Source organism: Cryptomeria japonica, chromosome 4 (genome assembly GCF_030272615.1).
Source record: "Cryptomeria japonica chromosome 4, Sugi_1.0, whole genome shotgun sequence".
Classification (NCBI taxonomy): domain Eukaryota; kingdom Viridiplantae; phylum Streptophyta; class Pinopsida; order Cupressales; family Cupressaceae; genus Cryptomeria; species Cryptomeria japonica.
This window is the reverse complement of record NC_081408.1, coordinates 575132644-575135259: the sequence shown is the minus strand read 5'-3', so window position 1 is coordinate 575135259 and position 2616 is coordinate 575132644. Positions and strand designations below refer to the sequence as shown.

Here is a 2616-nt window from a genome sequence, read left to right as displayed (position 1 = left end):
ACCCATTAGAATGATATAATCCACAAACTATTGGTGGGTACAAGCTCTAAAGCCTGAGGAAGGCGAAATGTCGTAGAGGATCCCTTCAAAAATAGATTTTTTGATAAATCTACCCAAACATTCTGCTAGAATAATGAAGAGAATGGGGGATATAGGATCTCCCTGTCGAATGCCTCTAGAGGATTTAAAGGTGGAAGGCACACCATTAACAATGACCAAAAAAGAAGGGGTAGAGATGAGTTTGTCGATCAAATTAATGAATTTCCCATCAAAACAAAAAGTAGACAACAACTTGCCCAAAAAACTCCAGTCCACCCGGCCATAGGCTTTAGACAGGTCCAGCTTCATCAGAAATCCTTGTCTTTTTTAGTCCACCTACGAATGAATATTTTCATGGATAGCAATGATAGAATCAAGGATTTGTTTTCCACGAACAAATCCTCTCTGGTGGGGCGAAATGATCAGGGGAAGAATCCTTAACAGCCTACAGGTAACCACGTTTGAATTGATTTTGTAGAAATAATTGCAAAGACTTATTGGTCAGAACTTATCCATAGAGTCTGCACCCGAGCATTTGGGAATGAGAACCAGGAAAGTAGCATTAAGCTCCTTTAAGATTCTTCTAGCTCCAAAGAACTCTTGTACACCTTTGACCACATTAGCTTTGAGGATATCCTAGAAAGTTTGAAAGAAGAAAAGTGGAAAGCCATTTGGGCCCAGGGCCTTGTTCCCATCAAAAGAAAAGACAGCTTTCCCAACTTCTTCCTCAGAGGGGATAGCCACAAGATCCTTGTTCTGCTCCTTGCCAATGATAGGAGGGATGAATTCAATGATAGTGTTATGAAATTGACCATTCAATCCATGGTCCGTCGAGAGCATAGAGGTAAAGAAATTCTTGGCTTCCTTCCCAATCTCCTCATCCTTCCTAATTTCATTTTCCTCATTTTTTAACTTAGATATTTTGTTAGTTGCTTTGTGTTTCAACGCAGTCATATGGAAGAATCTAGTATTTCTATCCCCTGCTTTAAGACATAGGGATCTAGATCTTTGTTTCCAGAATTCTTCCTCTCTTCTGATAATCTTATGGTAATTCATTAGAACTTCATTTTCCTCATTGATTGAGACTTCCTTGTATTCGCTACTTTGAATTTTATCTTGCATTTCCTTGAGATCCATCTGAGTTTTAGTTTTGGTAGCAAACAGGTCACTGAAAACCTCCTTATCCCAATTCTTCATGTTGTCCTTTACATTTCTAAGTTTCTTAGCAATTCTATACATAGTTGTACCTTTGACCTCAATAGACCACCACTTCTCAATGGCTTTTGCAAGGTTAGGGTGCTCTAGCCACATTCTTTCAAATCTAGAGGGGAAATTTATTTTAACAATGGTGTTAGTTGCAGTAAAGATTACAGGGAAGTGGTCAGACCCTATACGGGAGATAGCTAAGAGGGAGCATTGATAGTGGTTAAACCATTCATTAGAGATGAGGGCCCTATCAAGTCTGACTTGAATGAGATCATCCCCCATCCTTCTGTTCAACCAGGTAAACTTGGCACCCTGGAGATCAATGTCATGCAAGCCTTGATTGTTGATAAAGTTCAAAAGATCCATTTTTCTATCCAACTAAGAGAGGACACCTCCAAACTTCTCATCATCATGGAGAGGAGTATTGAAGTCCCCCATAATGATCCACATATCATCCTTGTAAAGAGCCCTAATGGCCTCCAGTTTTTTCCAGAATTTGCTTCTCCCAAGTCTATTATTAGAGGCATAAATATTGGTAAGAAGAAATGATGTACCATCCCCAATGTGATTAAACCTAATGAAAGGTAGATTGTTGTCTTGCATGATCAACTCCCCTGACACCCTCTTAAAGTTCCAAAAAATAGCTATACCCCCAGAGGCACCATCTAAGCTTCCCCCACAAACTTCACCATACTTAAAAAGCTTAATTTTTTCAACTTTCTCTTTACTCATTTTAGTTTGTTGGATAATAATGATGTCCAGTCTTTGATCTCTAATTAAATTTTTTAGCACATCCAGTTTATGTGGGCAATTCAGTCCACGTATATTCCATGAGATTATTTTCATTTCTTGAGTAGGGAACATACCTCATGGATGGTCATTTGAGTACCATCTTCTATGTTCGTGTTGGCCTCTTGGTCTCTGATTTGGCTTGCTCTTTTCCTTCCTGGAGGTGATGGGATGAAAACCGTGTCAGCTTTACTACAGTATCTTATTTTAATTGAGTTATCCTGAGGTGTCGCCTTAGGCCCTTTTTTGCTCACTCTCTTTCTATCTACTCCTTCATTCATATAGCAATCTTCTTCTTGAGTAGTTACACAGAAGAATATATTTACATCAATGACTACACTCTATTACAACAACCTTTCCAACAAAGATGTATGTAGTATGCTCTAATGTAGAATGATACTTAAGATCAATGATGCCTTCCTAAATCAGAGCCTGAATGTAGAGCATATGTATCATAATGTATTTTGTCTTCTGGTGATAAGATAGATTTATTGAGATCTGTATAGCACTTTGATTATCACAAAATATGATGGTAGGATTTTTTATTGGAATACTGGTCAAACTTAGTGAGAATATATTGAA

At 38.1% G+C, this 2616-nt stretch overlaps 1 protein-coding gene across 1 annotated transcript; it reads right to left on the bottom strand.

Annotated features, from left to right (window-relative positions):
- Positions 1-675: 675 nt before the first annotated feature.
- LOC131071031 (uncharacterized) lies at positions 676-1350 on the bottom strand. Its single transcript, XM_058006728.1, has one exon. The coding sequence runs from the start codon at positions 1348-1350 to the stop codon at positions 676-678; it is 675 nt and encodes a 224-aa protein (XP_057862711.1).
- Between the last annotated feature and the right edge of the window lie 1266 nt (positions 1351-2616).

Excerpts from the sequence above, each read along its gene's own strand:
- LOC131071031 (XM_058006728.1), bottom strand. The coding sequence starts at position 1,350 with ATGTGGCTAGAGCACCCTAACCTTGCAAAAGCCATTGAGAAGTGGTGG.